Below are 20,493 nucleotides of genomic sequence, written 5' to 3' on the forward strand. Positions count from 1 at the left end.
ATAATTTGGGCCATGTTTTCACAATAGTGCTAACTTATGATATTGATGTACACAGTTATCTCACTTTGCCACCACAGAAGTGCCCAAGACCCTCATTAATCCTCATGTTACATCTAATCCATCTCATCATTTGTTTTATTTCTCACTCCCCTCTTTGCTCAGAACAGTCAGTTCAGTAATTCAAGCACACATATTTTTCATCATACTTCTTATTACCTTGTCTTGATTTCTTTATACATCACAAGTGTATGAGTTTCCCAAGGGGTGAGGGCAGGTGAGAGGGAATTTTGAGATATTGATAGAAGGAAACTAATATTGGTAATGGATGTGGACTTGAAGCTCTGTATGCTTGAAATTATTAAAAGTATTACATATCATGGTACCTAAATAAAATTTAAATAAATTATACATGACATCATGATAGCTCCCTGAAAATATTTTGGTAAATAATATTAAGTAAATTGAGGCCTTTTGAAATAATGCCCATTTGTTTCTCATTTGTTTTTGTATTTCAATCAGTTTCTGTTGGTATTTCTCCCTCTCCTAGGGAGTGGTTTGAATTTGAATTTCAATAAATTGAAGACAGGAGAGCTGAACTGGTGCTGTCATCTAGGCTTGTGGTTTCATTTGTTGGAGTGACTGGCTTGTGAGTGAACAGCTTGCAGTGTAGATTTTCTTGCCTGTTATTTCTTCAATAATCTGTGTGGATTACTTATTGCAGAGAATTGTCAATGTACCATCTTCTGTACTCCCTGGATAGGGGGTATAGGATATCCCTTTCTCTTTTCGGAACTTTAAGATAACCAAACCTCAACCCAACTCCCAAAGAATGTCTCATTACAACATATTTGCTTCAAATATTAATTTTATTGCAAACAAATAATTGTTTTGAAGATAAAAAATAAACATGGCAGGTTTAATGAGAAAACATTACTTTAATATACTTTTTAAAAAGATGTTTAAAAACTGTAGTCATAATATAGGTTTATGGTAGAGAGTTTATTTCATCTTTAGATGATTTCTTTATTGAATAAAATTAAGACTGGTAACATACTTCTTCCTCTTCCCTTCCCCCTCCCCCTCTTCCTCCTCCTTCCTCTCTTCCTTCTTCCCCTTCCTCCTCCCCTTCCTTCTCCTTCTCCTCCTTCTCCTTTTCTTCCTCTTCTCCTCCTACTTCTCCACTCCCTCACCACTTCCTTCTCCCCTCCTACTCTTCTTCCTCCCCATCCTCTTCTCCCTCCCCCCCTCCTTCTCCTCCTCCTATTTCTTCTCCTTCTCCTACTTTATCCCTTCCTCCTCCTCTTCTTCCTCACCTCCCTTCTCCTCCTCTGCCATCCCTTCTGGACTCCACTGCTAGCCTCCAGCCTTCTCCTGCCTGCACCTGGTCAGGGATGGGAAATAGGTGTCACCTCCCTGTGGTGCATGTACTGCTCAGTGGATTGTGTTCTAAGGCTCCAGAGCTGTCATTGGACTTCAAAAATAAAAAGAAAAGAAAAGAAAAGAAAAGATAAAGACTGGTAACATAAACTAAATTTTAAAAATCTCCAAAAATTGGGGCCAGAGCGGTGGCACAGTGGTAGAGTGTTTGCCTTGCATGCAGCTGACGTAGGACAGATTGCAGTTTGACCCGCCGATATCCTATATGGTCCCCAAAGCTAGGAGTGATTTCTGAGTGCAGAGCCAGGAGTATCCCCTAAGCATCACCAGTTGTGGTCCCAAATCAAAATAATAAAAACAATAACAACAAAAAATAAAAACAAATCTCAAAAAATAATTTGTAAAAATTATAGTAGTATATTTCACAAGTCACTTGTAATATATCCTTTTTAAAACCCAAAGGCCATGCCTAAATAGGGAAATGGCTCCTGATTTCCCTAATATTCAGCCTCTTTCATAGGCATCTAATATTGATATCCAGATTGGAGACATAATTCAGGAAGCACGGCTGACCTGGGTTTAATCGTTGGCACTCCAGCTAGTTCCTTAAACTCACTAGGAGTGATTTCTAAGTGAAGAACCAGGAGTAAGTCCTGAAAGCAGTAGGGTGTGGTCAAAACTACAACAAATAAAATAAAAAGTGGCATCCAACTTCAGTTGGAATTTTCCAGTCAAAGGACATGTGGGGCTTCATCTTTTACCTTTTCTTACTCCCAACAATAGTTTCTTTCTACACAATCAACACAAAAACACGGTAAAATACTGTACAATTTTACTCATATGTGAAATAAAGTGGAACAAAGAAAATGAAGAGAAGAAAATGAACAAACCTCTTATATAATAAACAGATTGGTGATTACCAAGGAGAAAAGACTATAGATATGGGAGTGAATAAAAATGTCAATTAAATGGTATCTGATGAATACTGCTAGACTTTGCAATTTTAGGTTGAATTCATTTATGAGCCAATATTATTTCAATATATATTTATTTTAAGAATGCCAAGAACAAAGAAGAACAACACATTCTCATGTTTGTCATCAGCAATCAATCATCCAAATTATTCTTAGAAAGAAAAATGTATGGGTCTAGACTGGAGTACAACCTTGCAAGCAGCAGACTACGGTTTAAACCCCAACACCCCATATAATCCCCAAACACTGTAAGGAATGATCCCTGAGAGCAAAGCCAGAAGTAAGCCCTGAGCACTACCACATGTGACACAGACTAAGAAAAGAGAATCACAAATTAATAAATAACATTGTGGGAGGGTAATAATAATGTCAATTGGAGAACATCAACCATCTACTTACAAGTTTTTAGAAGTATTTTATTACTTACAAACTGCTCAGCCTAAAAGGCCTCAGAACTTAACTTTAAATAAACTTGAGTATCAGGATAAATGATCCCTTCTACTGATTTGTCATTGGCTAACAATACCACAAAATTTCAGAGTGCAGATTTCTAATGTATTTATACATAGGACTGATCACATCTTCTCCCAAAAGTTTCAGTGCCATCCTATTACAAAAAGACCCCTCTACTTTTCCATCCTCTTTAATCTTTCCCTCTAGTAAACACCATAGTTTTTGCTGAATCTTTTTTTTTTTTTTTTTTTTTTTTTGGTTTTTGGGCCACACTCGGTAATGCTCAGGGGTTACTCCTGGCTATGCGCTCAGAAGTCGCTCCTGGCTTGGGGGGCCATATGGGACGCCGGGGGATCGAACCGCGGTCCGTCCGAGGCTAGCGCAGGCAAGGCAGGCACCTTACCTTTAGCGCCACCGCCCGGCCCGAATCTAATAGTAAATTTTGTATTTGGACATTTTAAGAGAGAAATAGTAACTTAAGAAATGTGAAATTACTCTGTGTATATACTTTTGGTTTTTACACTTCATACAACTCCCTGAGCTCTATAGGCTATGCCTAGAATTAAATCCAAAAATGGCATAATAAAACTTAAAAAATGATGAATCCTGGGGCTGGCAAGGTGGTGCTAGATGTAAGGTGTCTGCCTTGCAAGCGCTAGCCAAGGAAAGACTGCAGTTTGATCCCCAGGTGTCCCATATGGTACCCCCTAGCCAGGGGCAATTTCTGAGCATCAAACGGGTGTGAAACCAAAAAAACATGATGAATCCAAATGGCTGATAACAAATGAGTGGCCATAGAAACTGTGGTACATATACACAATGGAATACTATGCAGCTGTCAAGAAAAATGAAGTCATGAATTTGCCTATGCATGAGTGAACATGGAAACTATTATACTGAGTGAAGTGAGTCAGAGGGAGAGAGAAAGAAACAGAACAGTCTCACTCACCTTTGGGATTTAAGAAAAATAAAAGATAGTATGGTAATAATACTCAGTGACAATAGAGAAAAGATTTGAAAGGACCAGTCATGATATGAACTTAACACAAAGATTGGTGAGTGCAGTTAGAGAAATAACTACACCAACAACTATCATGATAATGGTAGTGAGAGAAATAGAATGCCTCTCTTGAAGACAGGAAGGGGGTGGGGAGGAGGAAGATGAAGGCCACTGATGGTGGGAAGGTTGCACTGGTTAAGGGGGGTGTACTTTTTATGACTGAAACCCAAATACAAACATTTTTGTAGCAATGATGCTTAAATAAATATATTAATAAAATGATCACGACTACATTTTTTCCTAGCCAGTCAATGAATCATTCTTGTTTATTTGTGGAGCAAGAACTCCAAAAATCTTCAAAAGCCTAAGGTTCAACTATTTCAAGTTTGGAGCAGAGTTCTAGCTTTAAAAGAATTAAGAAAAGAACTACAAATTAAAATGTCACAGCAAATTGACTAGAAAGAAGCAAGACAATACAGATGAACAATATAAGTTCTAGAATAATAAGATTAAATTATACAGCTGTTGAATTAGGGTTACTAGGCTGGAACATGCACCAATGATATTTGGTTTTTATTTATTTTGATATTTGACTTTTAAGCAGTAAAAAAGTGTAACCATTAAAGTTTCTTAGATCCTCAGCTACTTCTTCAAGCTTTATTGTTCATTTGTAATTAGGCTTCCATTATAATCAAATTGAAAAAACGGCTTATTTTTATTTTTTATTGATTGAGGTTTTGTGTTGTACAGTACCATTATTGGCAGCTTCCTCGTCTACAAATATTTTACATACCACTAGATTTAATCATCTTTTTAAAATGTAATTTAATCATTGATAAAACATCAAAACCCAGCAAGGTAGTGAAAGTATGAATATTTAACTATTATTATGAATATTTGAATATTGCTAATGGAAGAGGTTGTGGATACAAGATCTAAACACCGTGGACTCTCTGAATGTTGCTAGTTCTCTATCACACTACCTCCCTAGCCCACCACCATTCCATCTTCAGTCAGTGGGGAGAAGTTGTGAGGATTGATACCTGTTTAACTTGAAGGTTAACATTTCCTCAGGCTACATTTAGTTATCTCAGCACACAAAGTTATTAAAGACATTCTTTTAGTGTGTCTTCCTTGAACCCTTCCCCTCACTAGTAGTCCAGAGTAAAGTGAGGGAGAAAAAGGGACATCCAGGACATGAACAAACTATATTTGGGGAGGGGCTGGGCTCAACACCCAACAGTGATCAAAGTTTATTCCTTCATCTGTACTCAGAAATTATTTCAGACGGCCTTCGGGGAATAATATGGAACATCAGAGACTGAATCCTTGGTCAACTATGTACAAAGCAAGTACCCTACCCATTTTAGTATGGCTCTAACACAGACCATCATACTTTTACTCTAGAGAGAATCAGACTCGATGGGTTTTAAGAAATGCTTATATTCTAGCTTATACGAACAAATGAAATTTTAGTCCCTCTCAAGATCAACAAAAAAGTATGAAATATATTTTTATTTAAATCTAGGCTTCTTTGATATGGTATCTCATGAGGGGGGTAGCAGAAGTTCCACCTCTGTGATAAATAAAATAATACCTACATGTTTCAGGACACCTGAGCTTCCAACAGCATATTTGGGATCATTTTTTCCTCAACATGCAAGTGGATGAATCCTGTGCAGATCTCTTTAGAATATTTCAGGGAAAACATGAGATCTGGGGCTCTGCTTGCATGAAACTACCCCTGTTAGCTCTTCTAAGGACAAGGTATAATGATTTTGACTTATGGCAGGGTTAGAAACCAGTCTTACCTGCAAGGCTTCTGGGGAGCCCAGAACTTTTGCATAGATCTCACAAAGTTTCTTCAACCTATGTGAAAAAGAAAAGCAAAAATGAAAATTAAGGAAATGAAGGTTTCTGAGGGTCAGGGTACGGCTCAAATTAAATATACAAATCCATGGATTCAAAAACCAGCATCAAATGTCTCCCTGAGCACCTCTGGGAATAGGTCTGGCTAATCCAGCCTAATCAGTGTGGTCTACACAATAATAGCAACAGTACAGATTTTATAAGTTTCTGAAAGAAATAACTATCCTTTAATTCAAAAAGACTTTGAGGCATTACTTCCTTTTATGTTTTATTCTAATTTATTTAAAAATTATTATTATTTGAGTTTTGAATCATATTCACCAGTGCTCAGGAATTAGTCTTGATTCTGTGTTCTGGGGTCATATGTTGTGCTGGGAATTTTATAATGGTTGGTCATTTGCAAGGCAAGTATCTTTCCCATTATCAATCACTCTAGCCCCATTCTAATGTTTTAAAACACTGGTGGTGGAATTAGTGGTAGAATATTATATGCTTAAAACTCAACTATTTTATTAATAACTTAGTAAATCATGATTCTTTGATTAAAATATTTATTTAAAAAGACATTTTGCTCTATTTAAAATATTTGAAATCTATGATGTCATAGTATTAAAGGAAGTAATGTAATAAATTTTTTGAATATCTGGAATAATTTGTTCTGTCATTTAAGAATATATTGTTTATCTCTAAGTGTCAACCCATGAAAGACTAGATTCTAGTAGACTGTACATATGATCCTTGCTTACTTGCCTAGTTCCCTTCATAGCAGGAGGCAGAATAAAGCAGAAAAAATTTTTTTTGCCACACCTGGAAGTACTCAGGGCTTACTCCTGGTTTTTCACTCAGAAATAGGTCGGGGGCCCATATGTGATGACAGGAATCAAACCGAGGTCCTTCCTGGGTCGGCTGCATGAAAGGCAAATACCCTACCTCTGTGCTATCACTCAGGCCCCATAAGCTGAAAAGCTTTAAATTCAATTCTGTCTCATACACAGTATAAAGTTTTGAACAGGTCACTAACATTCTCCAATTTCAGTACTGTCAACAAACTCTCAAGTATTACACTGTTTATGATCATAAAAGAACCAATGCCATCAAGATACTTGAGAGAAATGCAAACTTTCAGGCTCTATTTCAAATTTAAGAATTAGCAGCAGATTTTGTGTTTCTAAAAACCTCATAGGTGACATTCAAGTTTCAATACCATTGATATAAAGCAGAAAAATACCTAGATCCATAGCTAGCACATCAAAAATGCCTAATAAATGGTAGCAATTCAGTTAGTCTCATGGGGGTATTGGGTTTAATTAGTAGTTCTATTTATTCAATTAAAGTATGAGATTATAGTCAAATTTCAAATTTGATTTTTATTCATGTTAATTAAATAGGGATCTTAAAGATGATTTAGAGTTAAGTCAATGCTTTCTAAGAACATAATTATTCACATATTTTGAGCGGGGACTACAAAGCAGTGTTCATGTAGTCCAGGAGTTCCTTATAGTCATATTCCATCAATCTGGCCTCCTAGGATGAAAGATTTAGTGCCAGTTGGGTATGATATACCAGGGACCACTAGAGACACCTCAGTTGTGATCAGCTCACTCCATGGCTATAGCTGTTGATTATCAGGCAACCATGTAGCATGAAAGATGAAACCCAGGTCAGGTGCATGTGTACCCTAACTTCTGTATGCTCCCTCTTACTCCTCATTATTAATTTTTATTTTTTTGTCTTTTGGGCCACACTGGTGGTGCTCAAGGGTTACCTTCTCACTCTGTGTTCAGGAATCACTCCTACCAGGGGCCATATAGGATGCCAAGAATTGAACCTGGGTTACCCACTGTATTATCCCCAGAAAATCGCATACAAAAGCACATAATTTTAGTCCAACCCTCAATATTTTTGTGTTTTGTTTCTTTTTATTTCTCTTGCAGAAATGACATTATTTGGCACAACTGTCTAAGAGTAAAACACAGCAAGGAAATATAAATAATTTCATAAATATAACCTCAAGCATAGGAAACTTAGAATCTAAAAACTAGGTATCTTAAATGTATAAGGAAAAGATAGACTATTTTAAAATAGTATTGGGAAAAATATCTAGTCATCATAGAAGCAAAGTTATGTATTTATAACCAAAATATGTAAAAAGAATAGATTTGTAACAGAACCATATAAATGAGGGAAAATAGATGTTATTTTAACAAATCTTGAAAATTACTGATATGCATAGTACACTATTCAAAAGTAATATTAAAATCTGATAAACTGAACTTTGTAAAAAGTTAAAATTTTATCATTGTACCTAAGAAAATAAACATGATTTAAAGAAAAACTGAGAAATATTTGTTATAGACATTAATTCAGACACTAGACTTCAGCAGTGAGCCAAATGGCAAAACTTCCTATGTTTATGGCTCTTAATGATGCAATGGGGACATTTTTAGGCACTTGGGCCATTTGGATCTCCACGACAAGCACAGAGGAGACAATATTACAGAATAGTATGGTAATGAAGGGAAAGCTATATACTCTTAGTGGTATGGGAATAAATAATTGGCAATGGTGAATTCTAATCACAATCTCCACAAAAATTAACAGTCTCTTTATACTTATAATATGTATTGAATTACTCATCCAGGATGTACTACAAGACCACGGAGTCTTTTGTCTTTTTATTTCCATCGTAGGTCAATTTTCTTTTTTATAAAATATTTTTAAGCACCATGATTACAAGCATGATTGTAGTTGGGTTTCAGTCATAAACAGAACACCCCACTTCCCCAGTTCAACATTCTCACCACCAATGCCTCCTTCCATCCTTCTCAATCCCTGCCTGTATTTGAGACAGGCATTCTACTTCTCACACTCATAAGAGTGTCATGATAGTTGTTACCGTAGTTATTTCCCTGACTACACTCATGACTCTTTGTGGTGGGCTTCATATTATGAGACAGTCCTTCTGGTTCTCATCTCTATTGTCTCTGGGCATTATTACAATAATGTCTGTAATTTTTCTTAAAGTTCATAGATGAGTGAGACTATTCTGTGTCTATCTCTCTCCCTAGACTTATTTCTTATAATAGATTTCATGTATATCCACATATAAGAACATTTCATGACTTCATCTCTCCTGAAGGCTGCTGAATATTTCATTGTATATATGTACCACAGTTTCTTTAGCCATTCATCTGTTGAATGGCATCTTGGTTGATTCCATAGTCTGACTATTATAAATAGCACTTCAATGAATATAGGTGTAAGGAAGGGATTTTTAATTGTATTTTTGTGTTCCTAGGTTATAACTTAGTAGTGCACAGGTTAATTTTCATCAGTGGAACTACATTTTTATATTTAACATAATAAAAAATGGTATCTGATGGTCAATGAGCTCATTAGTTATTGATTTGGATCATTTCTTCTTACTTTATTAACACTGTGTTTTCATACATAAGCCTTATAATTAAACAGAAGAGACTCAACATTATGTACACACATAGTTTTCAGTTAAAATTATATGCAAAATTTATAAGACAGGGAAATATGCAGAATAAAGGAATAGGAAGAAAAGAAAGGTGGAGAGTAAATGGCAAGAGACTAGGAGGGAAGTAAGAGAAGAGCAGTTTCGATAGAGGAAAGAAAAATATAGAGCATTTTTCTTTTACCTTTCTTCTTTGGTGAGACGTGCCAGTTTTCTGGCTTTGTTGGCAATGATAAATCTAAAGCACACAAACAAGAAGAGGAGTTAATATTAATGGATCATTTAATTCTGATTTTCTTTAACCATAACTTTGTCCAATAAGTATTAAAATTCAAGCAGAAAAACAAAACAAACACGATCATATTTAATGTTTGTTATTTACAGAAGACACTCCTAACACTGGAGGACACTTTCTGCCTTCAAGGTAAAATACTGAAAACAGATGACTGATTGACTCACTTCCCCCTTACATTACTTATAATTAATAGATTTGAACCTTTGGTGTCATATGCTCATGTATGGTCTAAACGAGGAGTCCTCAAACTATGGCCCATGGCCACATGCATCCCGCTGAGTACATTTATCCGGCCCACTGGCCCACCAGGCCATCTGCTGCCTGTCATTATTTTTCCTTTTACAGAAGGAGTCATCTGTGGGAAGGGGATGAGGAATTATGGGAATTGATGTCTGGACTTCAGGCAGTGAGTGGATTCGAACATCACAGCCAGACTATAACTATCCAGGATTCAGAGGAATCATTTGGGAGGGCTGACTCCATGGTGGCTTGTGGGCAGTGAAGGTCAGAGGGCAGGAGAGAGAGCACAGGAGACAGAGTCACAGTGCAGAGGCAGCTTGGAAGAAGCTGACAGCATTTTTAAAGAGGTGAGTCCCATGATCATTACCAGAAGGAATAGAAGAAATTGTGGATAAAAAGAAAAAGAAATTTAGTTAAGGGAGAAAAGAAGGAAAACATTGAAAGATGGACAGAAGGAAAGGTAGAATGGAGGAAAGAAGTTACGGTGTGAATAAGGAAAGAAGTAAGGTGGAACAGAAGGAAAGGGGAAAAAGCAGGAAAGAGGAAAGGTAGAAAGGAGGAGAGAAAGAAAGATATTTAGCTGGATGTCATCTCTGATCTTTGGATGGGCTGCCTGCTGCTCTCCCCTGCTGGTCAGTGACAAACAGCTCAGAAGCAGCAAAACTCAATTTAAAATACAATGAGTGCATTTATTTTCATTTGTATAATGTTCTATATGTTGTATGTTGTGTAAACCCCGGTTTATACTGTTGTGATCTATGAACAAAACTGCAGGTGTAATTAATTTTTTTCACTGCTTAGAAACTGCTGTATTGTAAAAATGATAATAAAAATAACATTTAATATAATTGTTCATTAATTTACAAAAATATTGAAGTTGCAGAAGTGACCAGATAGTCTTAAACGAAAGCTCTAGATGTGGTAGGGAAAGTGCATTGACATGATTGCTTGTATTGTGTGGTATGTCTGCGAAATAAGCCCTTAAAGTCGAAGAGTGCAAAATTTCTTAAAGGGGCCTAGTCATTAAGGAGGCAGAATACTGCAGATGTCAAGTGGTTAATGGCACGTGCACCAGTGAGAGACTAAGGTAAAAGCAGTTTCACCCATCAGACTGCACTACATTGCAGTGCAGTCTGATGGGTGAAACTTGCAGTCTGATGGGTGAAACTCTGCATTGCAGTTTGTATGTCTCTGTGTGGTCAAAGGTATTGCTGGTATGTTGTTTTTGTAGCACTGTGTATGTAAATATATGTATGTGTGTATATATGCATTTTACTAATATTAATTTGGAATCCCTAGAAAACAGTGATGTAAAGAAAGAGAAAAATTGACTCAGAGTATAGGATATTCAAAGAATAGTGGACTTTTGATTACTTTTTCATGCAGTACAAGGAAAGAGCTGTGTGTCTGATATGCCAGAAAATAGTGTCTGTGTTCAAAGAATACAATTTGTATTGACACTATAAAACTCAACATAAAGATAAATATGATTGTTTGGTCAGAGAAGTGAGAAAGATAAAAATATAAAAACTAAAAACTACATTGAAAACTCAGCAAAATACTTTTGTGAATCAGAAGCAGCTAAATATTTCATCACTTAGAGCAAGTTTTGAAATTGCCAAGCTGATAGCATGCTCTGGCAGATCATTCGTGGAGGTTGAATTTGTTAAACAATGCCTTCTTTCTGCTGCCAAAGAGAAGTGTCCAGAGAGGGCCTATTTATTTATCACAGTGAGTTTTTCAGGACCTACAATTACACAGAGGTTTGAAGAAATGGGAGACAATTTGTATCAGCATTTGCAAAACTCCACCACAAAATTTCATATTTTTCATTGGGACTCGACAAAAGCAATGATATTTGTGATTCTGCACAACTTCTAATTTTTATTCATGAGAAAAATTATTATTTCAAAGTCACAGAATAGCTTGCTGCACTGCAAAGCATCAAAGGAACAACTACAGGCAAGGATATCTATGATAAGGTTTGCCAAACTGTGAATGGTTTGGAGCTGGACTGGTAGCCAGCGTGACAACTGATGGTGCTCCTAGCATGGTGGGGTGTAAGAAATGAGTAATGGCTCACATTAACCATGAGATGGACAAAAATAACCATTCTCACCCAATAACCATACACTGCCTCATGCACCAACAAGTGCTGTGTTGTAAATCACTGAAGTGGGACTCTGTTATAATAATTGTGGTATCTTGTGTTGACTTCATTAGAGCTTATGCACTAAACCACAGGCAATTTAAGGAATTATTTCTGAGCTAAATATTGTATATTAAGATGTTCTGTATCACAGAGAAATCCATTGGCTGAGTTAATGTAGAGTTTTGAAATGTTTCTATGAGTTACTTCCACATATTATTCTGCTTTCAAAAACCAAAGTCGTACCATACCTCAATGATGCAGAATGGAAATGGCACCTTGCCTTTCTGACAGATGTATCAGAGCTACTCAACAATTTCAACATGCAACTTCAAGGAAAGGGGAAGTTTATCTGTGAAATGCAATCACATGTAAAAGCATCTGAAGTAAAATTAGGCCTCCTCATCAAACAAGTGAAGGAGGAAAACTTCTGTCATCTTCCACAACTCAAAATCTGTCAGCAGAAAAACCGTTTGTTGCATTCCCAAAGAAAACAAGTGTGAATTCACTGGAAATATTGCAAAAGTAGTTCCAAATTAGATATAAAAAGCTTTGTTCCACACAAAGGAAATACAGTTTTTCCATAGCCCATTTTCTATTGACATTGAAAATGCAGGTACAGTTTACCAAATGAAACTGGCTGATCAGTTGAATTGTGACTCTCTGAAATATGCATTCAAGTCAAGCAGCCTTCTTAATTTTTGTGCATCTCTCTCCTCTGAGACATATCGTCCTCTAAGGAACAATACACTTAAAACGGTAACCATCTTTGGCAGCACTTATGTCTGTGAACAAACTTTTTCTAGAACAAAACATTTGAAATATCCTACCAGATCATGAATAATAGATGCACACTTGCATCATTTGTTATGACTAGCAGTGACAAATATGGAACTGGACATTGACCATTTCATTAGCCAAAAGCTGTGAGGTCCATAGATTCCATTGAAATACTGGTAAGTGGTTCTGCTGTATCTCTGCAGTACAGCAGACATCTTTGGACTTTTCTCTGCTTGTTTTGGCCTAAGAACTGATCTAGTTCAGCATTCTTCTCTAAGGGCTTCTTTTTCTTAGAGGTGAGTCAACCCGCCCATAAAGGGTGGAGCCAGAGGAGTTCTGCTGTGTCTCTGCAGCACAGCAGACATCTTTGGACCTTTCTCTGCTTGCTTTGGCCTAAGACTTGATTCTGAGTGGCATTCTTCCCTGAGAGCTCTTCTTCCTTGGAGAAGAGTCAACCTGCCCAAAAAGGGTGGAGCCAGCTGAGTTCTGATGTATCTCTGCAGCACAACAGACATCTTTGGACTTTTCTCTGCCTGCTTCAGCCTAATAACCGATCCTCTGTGGCATTCGTTTTTTAGGGTTTTTCTTCCTTGGAGGTGAGTCAACCCACCCGCAAAGCATGGAACCAGAGGAGCATGAGCGATCCACTTCGCTTCACAGCTGTGCACATCATCTAGCCAATGAATATCACCACAACACATAGAAAAACCCACAGCGCAAGCATGGAAATGGGGAAACAATGCAGACCAATACCAGGCATAGAAAATGAAGAAGACAACTCTGATAACCCCAAAATGGCCAACCACCTAGATAGTCTCTCTGATATGGAGTTTAGAGAAGAAATATGGAGGATGTTCACAGAACTCAAAGTAAGCATAGATCAAGTTGAACAGAACACTAATAAGAACCAAGAAAATATGAAGACAGAAATCAGAAAACTCCAAACTGAAATATCAGGTGAAATAACAGGTCTGAAAAACTCAATAGATGAATTGAAAAACTCAATGAAAAACCTCTGCAACAGGATAACAGCATCTGAAGATAGAATTAATGAGCTGGAAGATGATATGCATAACAACTCAATATAGCAGAAGAGATTGGAAAAAAGCCTTAATGCAAATGTTCAGATAATGGAAAAATTACTCAAAGAATGTGAACAGATGTAAATAGAAGTCTTTGATAAGCTCAAAAGAAAAAACTTAAGAATCATTACAGTCCCAGAGATCCAATGAAAATCTCCAGGAAGAATCAACAGTCACGTACATCATTACAGAGAAACGACCAGAGCTAAAGAATACATGCAACCAAATCCTGCATGGCTGAAGAGTACCAGCTAAAAGAGACCCCAGAAAAAACACACCAAGATACATCCTAGTTACAATGATGAATCCCACAGATAGAGACAGAATACTGAAAGCAGCAAGATCAAAAAGGGAAATTACATTCAAAGGAACATCCTTGATATTTACAGCAGACCTGTCACAGGAAACACCCAAGGCCAGAAGGGAGTAGTGGGACATAGTGACAAAACTCAATAAAATAAATGCTTTGCCTAGAATACTGCACCCAGAAAAACTCACTTTCAGGTTTGAAAAATGTTAAACAACAGCCCAGAAACTTTACAGACTCAAAACCAGTCTTAAAAGAAAAACTGAAAGTCTACTTTAAGACAAGACTGACCAACAGACACACCACTCTTCTACACAAAAATGGCACTAAATCCTAAGACAATTATCTTTCTCAATGTCAATGGACTAAATGCACTAGTTAAGAGACACGGAGTGGCAAAATGGATCAAAAAACTGAATCCAACATTCTGCAGCATACAAGAAACACACATGAATAGTCACAACAAGCATAAACTCAAAATAATAGGCTAGAGAAAAATCATCCAAGCAAACAACATGCTTAAAAAAGCTAAAGTGGCCATACAATATCAGATGACACAAACGGTACACTCAGAAAAGTTGTAAGGGACAAAGATGGACCATTTTGTAACAATCAAGTGACATGTACAGAAGGAAGAAATCACTCTCCTAAACATACATGCACCCAATGAGGGACCAGCAAAATATTTAATATAATTGTTGACAAACATGAAAAATAATATCAATAACAACACAATAATTGTGGGAGACCTCAACATGGCCCTGTCAACACTTGATAGGTCAACCAAACTGAAACCCAACAAAAATATACTAGACCTGAAAAGAGAAATGGAAGAAAGAGGCCTAGTAGATATATACAGGACACTCCTCCCCCAGAAACCTGGATACACATTCTATTCCAATGTATATGGATAAACCACATGCTGGCACATAAAACATACCGCCATAAAATCAAGAGAATAGAAATTTTGCAGGCTATCTTCACTGACCACAAGATTCTGAAATTAGATGTGAACTACAAAGGAACACAGCAGAAAAAATTTAAAAACTGGAAATTAAACTGCCTACTACTGAACAACCAGTGGGTCTGAGATGAAATCAAGGAGGAAATCAAAATTTTTCTGGAAACAAATGACAATGAAGACACAACCTATCAGAAACTGTGGGACACAGCAAAAGCGGTACTGAGACAAAAATTCATAGCTTTACAAGCACACATTAGGAAGGAAGAAGAAGCATACCTGAATAGCTTAATGATGCAACTTATAAAATGATAAAATTATCAACAAAAGGAACTAAAATAGGGAGACAGAAGGAAATAACAAAGCTTAGAACAAAAATCAATGAAGTGAAAACCCAAAAAACAATCCGAAAATCAACAAGAGCAGAAGTTGGTTCTTTGAAAAAATAAACAAAATTGATAGACCATTGGCAAGACTCACAAAAAGAGAGAAACTTAATAACCTATATTAGTAATGAAAAGGGGGCTATCACTACAAACATTGCAGGGATTCAAAGGGTAATCAGAGAATACTTTGAGAAACTCTATGCCACAAAACATGAGAACCTGAAGAAATAGATAAATTCTTGGATACTTATAACTTTCCACAGTTGAATAAGGAGGATGTATCAAATCTAAACATCCCATAAGTATGGAGAAAATAATAAAAAAAATCTGTCCAAAAACAAAAGTTCAGGCACAGTTGGACTCCGTAAGCAATTCTTCAAACCTTTTAAGAAGAACTACTAACAATCCTGGCCAGACTCTTTCATGAAATTGAAAAAACGAGAACACTTCCAGATAACTTTTATGAAGCCAACATAAACTTGATACCTACACCAGAGATGCTGCCCCAAAAGAAAATTACAGACCAATATCCCATATGAGCACAGATGCAAAGACCCTCAAAAAAAATCCTGGCAAATAGGATCCAAAGCCTCATCATGAAGATCATTCACTACAATCAATTAGGTTTCATCCCAGTAATGCAAGGATGATTTAACATCTGTAAATATATCAACATAATACACAATATCAACACCAAGAAAAATAAAAATCACATGATCAGATCAATAGAGGCAGAAAAAGCATTTGATATGGTCTAAAACCCATTCTTCATAAAAAAAACTCTCAGCAGGATGGGAATGAAAGGAACCTTTCTCAATATAGTTAAGGCCAGCTACCAGAAGCCAATGGCAAATGCTATCCTCAGTGGAGAAAACCTAAAAGCCATTTCTCCATTTTCTGGTACAAGACAAGGCTGTCCTATCTCAACACTCTTATTAAACATAATACTAGAAGTCCTTGCTATAGCGATTAGGCAACAAAAAGATATCAAGGGAATCCAGGTAAGAAAGGAAGAAATCAAGATTTCACTGTTTGCAGCTGACATGAAACTCTACTTAGAAAACCCTAAAGACTCGACCAAAAGCTTCTAGAAACAATAGATTCATATAGATATGTGGCAGGCTGAAAAATTAACACACAAAAATCAAAGGCCTTTTTATACACCAATATTATTAGGAAACAAATGGACATTAAGAAAACAACCTCATTGACATTAGTGCCACACAAACTCAAATATCTTGAAGTCAACTTGACTAAAGATGTGAAGAACCTACACAAAGAAAACTATAAAACTCTGCTCCCAGAAATAAGAGAGGACATGCGAAAATGTAAACACATACCCTGCTCATGGATTGTCAGGATTAACAACATTAAAATGGCAATACTTTCCAAAGCATTGTACAGATTTAACACAGTCCCTCTAAAGATATCTATGACATTCTTTGAAGAAGTGGATCAAACACTTCTGAAATTCATTTGGAACAAAAAGAAACCTCTTGAATAGTCAAAGAAATCCTTGGGAAAAGGAATATGGGAGGCATAAGTTTCCCCAACTTTAAACTGTATTACAAAGCAATAGTTATCAAAACTTCATGGTATTGGAATAAAGAGAAATCCCCAGATCAGTGGATTAGGCTTGAGTATTCAGAGAATGTTCCCCAGACGTACAATTACCTAGTTTTTTATAAAGGGGCAAGAAATGCAAAATGGACCAAGGAAAGCCTCTGAAACAAGTGGTTTGGCACAACTGTTTAGCCCCTTGCAAAAAAACAAACTCAGATCCTCAGGTAACACCATGTATGAAGGTCAAATTCGAATGGATTAAAAATCTTGTTATCAGACCTGAAACCATACGGTATATAAAATGACACATAGGTAAAACACTCCATGACATTGAGATGTAAAGCATCTTTAAGGAGGAAACTGCATTCTCCAAAAGGTGGAAGCAGAAATAAGCAGATGGGACTATATTAAGCTGAGAAGCTTCTGCACCTCAAAGGAAATAGTGCCCAGGAAACAAGAGCCACCCAATGAGTGGGAGAAACTATTCACCCAATACCCATTAGATAAGGAGCTAATATCAAATTATACAAGGCAGTGATGGAACATTATAAGAAAAATTATTTAATCCCATCAAAAAATGAGGAGAAGAAATGAACAAACACTTTGACAAAGGAAAAATACAAATGGCCAAAAGGCACATGAAAAAATATTCCACGTCACTAATCAACAGAGAGATGCAAATCAAAACAACTATGAGACATCATTTCATGCCATAGAGATTGGCACACATCACAAAAAATGAGAATAAGTAGTGCTGGAGAGGATGTGGAGAGAAAGGAACTCTTATTCACTGCTGGTAATACAACCTCATCTAGTGTAACCTTTATGAAAAGCGATATGGAGATTCCTCAAAAGACTGGAAATTGATCAATTTACAATAGTCAGACTCTGGAAACAACCAAGATGCCCTTCAATAGATGAATGGCTAAAGAAACTATGGTACATATACACAATGGAATATTATGCAGACGTCAGGAGAGATGATGTCATGAATGTTTCCTATACATGGATGTACATGGAATAATAATAATAATAATGCTGAGTGAAATATGTTAGAGGGAGAGAGATAGACACAGGATAATCTCACTCATCTATGGGTTTTAAGAAAAATAAAATACATTTTTACAATAATTCCCAGAGACAAAAGAGAGGAGGGATATAAGGTCCAGTCACAACATGAAGCTCACCACATAGAGTCCATGAGTGCAGTTAGAGAAATGACTACATTGAGAACTATCTTAACAATGTGAATGAATGAGGGAATTAGAAAGCCTGTCTAAAGTACAGGTGGGATGTGATGGGGAGGAGGGAGATTTGGGACATAGGTGATGGGAATGTCGCACTGGTGAAGGGTTTTTTACATGACTGAAACCGAACTACAATCATATTTGTAATCAAGGTGCTTAAATAAAGATATTAATTAAAAATATCCTATATATTTAGTGATTTAGGAAGCATTGTTTGACTTAGACTCATATAAGAAGAATCCTCTTCACAGAAATAAATGCCCGTATATTTCATAGTGTGATCTTTAAGATTAGGTATCAGATATGAAGCTTACCACAAAGAGTGGTGAGTACAGGTAGAGAAATAGCTACAGTAACAACTATCATGATAATGGTAATGAGTGAGAGAGTAAAATACCTGTCTGAAATACAGGCAGGGGATGTGGGGAGAAGGATGTTGTTGTGCATTGGCAATGGGAATGTTGCACTAGTGAAGGGGGAATGTTCTTTTTATGACTGAATCCCAACTACAAACATATTTGTAATCATTGTGCTTAAATAAAAATATTATTTTTAAAAATAATAAGAAATGAAATACTGGTAAATTTGTTGATTTAATTTTCTTTATTTTAAATATTGTATTTGTACCCCCTTTTTTAATTTCAAAATAAAATATATGCAGTGAGCATAGGAATTTGTTTATAATTTTTCTTTTTCCTACAGTATGGTCCTCCAATGATCTGAGGGACAATGAACTGGCCCCCTGTTTAAAAAGTTTGAGGACCCCTGATCTAAATATTTCCATTATCATGCAGTCCTTGCCATCTAGTTCTTTCAGTACTATGGTGCCTCTAAAGTTTCCAGTTTTGCAGAACCTACCTTAAGTTACAGTCCTATGTTATCTTCAGTTTAACATTTACCTTTGAGCTTCCTGTTGTAATCCCTGTCACTCTAGGACTATGGGAGATACATATATGAGAGAAACCAGTACTCTGCAATGTTCCCCACCTATGCTTGTATACGCTGATGAGCAGAGGACTGGATTCTTCTGTAGAGGGTTTTGAAAAACCTTAGTGTTTCTTGGAAATTCTATAGACTTCATAAGTAGGCCCTTTAGTAAATGACTCAAAGTCAGGACTTTATATCATGATTCCATGAAAGAAGATTCCCAAATTACATCCACTCTAGCACTAAATATAAAATTTAAACAAATATAATAAAACTTAAAATGTTTTTGGTATCTCTCATCCTTTCTAAACATTCATTTGAATATATATTTTTTAAAAAAGCAGTAAGAATTTGTTCGCTGCTAGATTTAAAGAATAGTTACATTTGGTGATAATTTATATAAGAAAATTTAGGGCACATATATACATATTATGCAGTTATACTGTCAACACTGAATAGTGTCCAGACAATCATTGCTGTATCTTACCCCATTATGGCAGGATAGGTGCCATCAGGTTTGGTATCATCCAAAGTATAGGGAATTGGAGATTCCTCATCTTCAATAATCATGGTTCCACAAAAATCTTGAAGAAGAGCAAAATACAAGATATTTGGTACCCTAAAAAGCTATACATAGCAATTACAACAAATAATCTCTTTTTCAACATTAGAAGACTGAAATTCAAATATATTATACTTTACATAAATGAAAATAGTAAGTACTTTCTACAAAGGAAAATGTAACAGAAAGTCCCTCTCTTCAAGGGAAAAAGCAATAAGGTATAATGCAAATACCCTTTTAATATAATCTTGTTTTCTTTGCCTTTAAAATTCTATCTCCTATGTCCTTATTAATGACAATCCATATTACACGACAGATGTGGAGAAGTAATATCTGTCTATTATTGTTTTGTAAGTGGCTTGTGCATACCAAGATCTCACATCTAGATAGTAGATGGAAAAATTATAATTTGCTTTTTAATTTTGGCTTTTATAAATTCTATTTTTGGGGCTGGAGCAATAAATAGTACAGTGGTAAGGGGTTTACTTTGCTGCAGCCAATACAGGATGAACCCCGGTTCAAATCCTGGCATCTTATATGGTTCCCCGAGCCTGCCAGGTGTGACTCCTAGGCACCAGGCCAGGAGAAACCCCTGAGCACTGCTGTGTGTGACCCAAAAACAAAAATAAATTCTACATTTATGGGGCCAGAGAGATAGTACAGATGGTAGATAACTTGCTTGCATGCACTGACTTCATTTAAATCCCTACCACAATGTATGATTTCCCCAAGCACTGCCAGGAGTGAATTCTGAGCACAACTCCAGAAGTAAGACCTGATGACCACTGGATTTGGCCCCCAAAACAATGAAAAATTCTATTTAAGTGTATTTTACAATTA

General features: G+C 36.3%; 1 protein-coding gene across 1 annotated transcript in view; it reads right to left on the bottom strand.

Annotated features, from left to right (window-relative positions):
• The window catches only part of MAOB (monoamine oxidase B), a 147,142-nt gene that overhangs the window by 15,316 nt on the left and 111,333 nt on the right, over nucleotides 1–20,493 (bottom strand). Inside the window, exons 9-11 of the mRNA XM_049767268.1 lie at nucleotides 19,579–19,675; nucleotides 9,339–9,392; nucleotides 5,616–5,673 (exon numbers count right to left, since the gene is read on the bottom strand). Coding sequence (XP_049623225.1) covers nucleotides 5,616–5,673; nucleotides 9,339–9,392; nucleotides 19,579–19,675 — 209 coding nt within the window. The remainder of the gene's footprint in view (nucleotides 1–5,615; nucleotides 5,674–9,338; nucleotides 9,393–19,578; nucleotides 19,676–20,493) is intronic.

The sequence above is a fragment of the Suncus etruscus genome, chromosome X (genome assembly GCF_024139225.1).
Source record: "Suncus etruscus isolate mSunEtr1 chromosome X, mSunEtr1.pri.cur, whole genome shotgun sequence".
NCBI lineage: Eukaryota > Metazoa > Chordata > Mammalia > Eulipotyphla > Soricidae > Suncus > Suncus etruscus.